We start from the raw sequence: 2,296 nt of genomic DNA on the forward strand, positions 1-2,296 counted from the left end.
GAGAAACCAAAACCTATGAAAAGAAAAGTCTTAGGATATGGTTGCCGTGTCACACTGACCTTGTCCTTTTGGAAAGAATAGAGCTTGTGACACACTGAGTTGGTTAATTGGAGCAAATGCTGATACTGTGGATTGAAGCTTAGCTCTTCCTCTGAGATCCAATGTCCACCGCTTAGGTTTATTATATGCACCAATAGCCCTGCTTTTCCTTCGCAATTGTTCCCTTCTATTTGCCAACTTGAAAGCCATTTTTTCCACTGTTTAATTTTTGTAACATTTATGGTAAGAAAACAAAGATAATCCCATGGTTTAATAATATTGATTTTTTTTTTTAAAAAATAAGTAATTTGGTTTGGTGCTAGTTAGTTGATGCACTGATACCTATATAAATTAAATACTTATTAGGAAGATAATTACTATTCATCTTTCTAGGAAAACAATGAAAATTAATTTAAACAAAAATCAAACATAAAAATCTAAACATAACACATTTAAAAATCATATTAGCTTATTATTGATTACTTTTTATTTTATTTTTTTTAGATTTATTCAATTATTTTTATAATAATTTTTTGAATAATTATATAAAAAAGAATATAATCAAAGAATAATAAGAAATTTACACTATTTCTACCTTACATAGTAACATTCTATTTTCATTTTGTTTTTTTCCACTTGGGTAGTTACAAGTACTATTTGTTACAATGGTCAAATGGATTATTATTCTCCTGAAAGATAATTTTGTAATTTTTGATATAAATTCTCAAGTTTTATCAATTAAATGACATTAATAATAAATCATATAACAGGAAATACATGAGAACAAAAAGACACTTACTGCATGAAGCATGTCATATCCAATTTCATGACCATGAGATACGAATATATCCCAAGAAATTTGATCTATATCCGCAACTAAAGTCTGAGCAAGTTCTTGTCCTGTTCTATTCTTCTTCAACCTCCTGCAGATAACATTCAAACCACTCTTTAGTGTGTTCAGTTTCTAGAAACTAACGACAAAAACGAAAGGACCACTGTAATTGATTCCTCCAACTTTCCAGAACTCATTTCATAGAAAGTATCGAAAACTAAATACCTTCAAAAAAAAATAAAAAAATATCTAAATTTCAACATGCAATATACATTTGTGAAGATTTACAGAGTACACTAGAGTACTTACCGAATATTTAAAAAAATGCAAATAAAATCACCTATGCTATCAATCTAAAAATATAATCATTCATAAAAAAACACATTTAAATATTTAATTATATTTTAATATTTTTATTATATCTAAATATAATTTATATCAAAATATGTTGAATAATAAATAAATATATTAAAATTTTAAAATAATAAATATATTTAAAAATAAAAAAAGTAGTAATACATATCATAACTATTTGTTTATTAATGTGTAGAAGAATATTTGCTATTAACATGCATGCAAAACCTTTGGTTAAAAAAAATGTATATTTATGTCACACGGCACATAAAAAAACATTTGATTAAAGATTCCTACGATTTGTTTTATACATATCTATGTATATCATTAGACAATAAGAGAAAGAGTATGTTAAATTGACACAATAACTTTAAAATTAAAATTAAATGTCCGAATATACTACATAAAAACAACAAAGAGTAGCTAAGTGTGATGAAGCATTATTAATAAAAAAAATGGGGTCATGCAGATATCTAATGTTTTTAGATATTATTAGCATGTTCCATTAATTTAGGCGACATTTAAAAAAAAGAAGTAACTAAAAAAAGTTACCATCCAACAGAATTGTCACATTTGTCAAAGCATTGAGTGAATTTTGTGACGAAATCTTTTCTTGAATCAGCATCGTCGTCCGTAACATAGGATGCTATTGTTTCAAGCAATGCGGTGGTCTTGGCCCATGCAAGCCTCTCGTGGGACCTTTCAGGTTCATAAATGCTGGCTGCCGCCAAAAAGTATGCCAATAGCAGAGAGTTTTTGCTCAGTCCAAATTCTGCTAATTTCAAATTTGAGTACCACCTAAAATATATTTATCTATTGTCAAATTCAATTGTTATATCATAAAATTGTTAAATGAAATTAAGGACAAATGAAATTTATTGATAAAGATTACTTAATTGTTTGATCTTACTTCTGAATTTTTTCCCATTCTGTTAGATGGACAGCTTGGCAGTTGTTGTAATCTAATTTAGCTAGCTCCAAATAGTGGTTGTTGTTCACAATTGGCATCCTATATACAAATAAAATTATAAGTGATGAGTACTACTATTTGAATTCAATATTTCTAAGTTA

At 27.2% G+C, this 2,296-nt stretch overlaps 1 protein-coding gene across 1 annotated transcript in view; it reads right to left on the reverse strand.

Moving 5' to 3' along the window:
* The window catches only part of LOC107645180 (ent-copalyl diphosphate synthase, chloroplastic), a gene marked incomplete at both ends in the record, with an annotated part of 6,491 nt that continues 4,254 nt past the window's right edge, over nt 60-2,296 (reverse strand). The window contains 4 exon segments of the mRNA XM_016349147.1: nt 60-257; nt 839-962; nt 1,778-2,023; nt 2,136-2,234. Of these exon segments, the coding sequence (XP_016204633.1) occupies nt 60-257; nt 839-962; nt 1,778-2,023; nt 2,136-2,234 (667 nt within the window).

This window comes from Arachis ipaensis, chromosome B06, assembly GCF_000816755.2.
Source record: "Arachis ipaensis cultivar K30076 chromosome B06, Araip1.1, whole genome shotgun sequence".
NCBI lineage: Eukaryota > Viridiplantae > Streptophyta > Magnoliopsida > Fabales > Fabaceae > Arachis > Arachis ipaensis.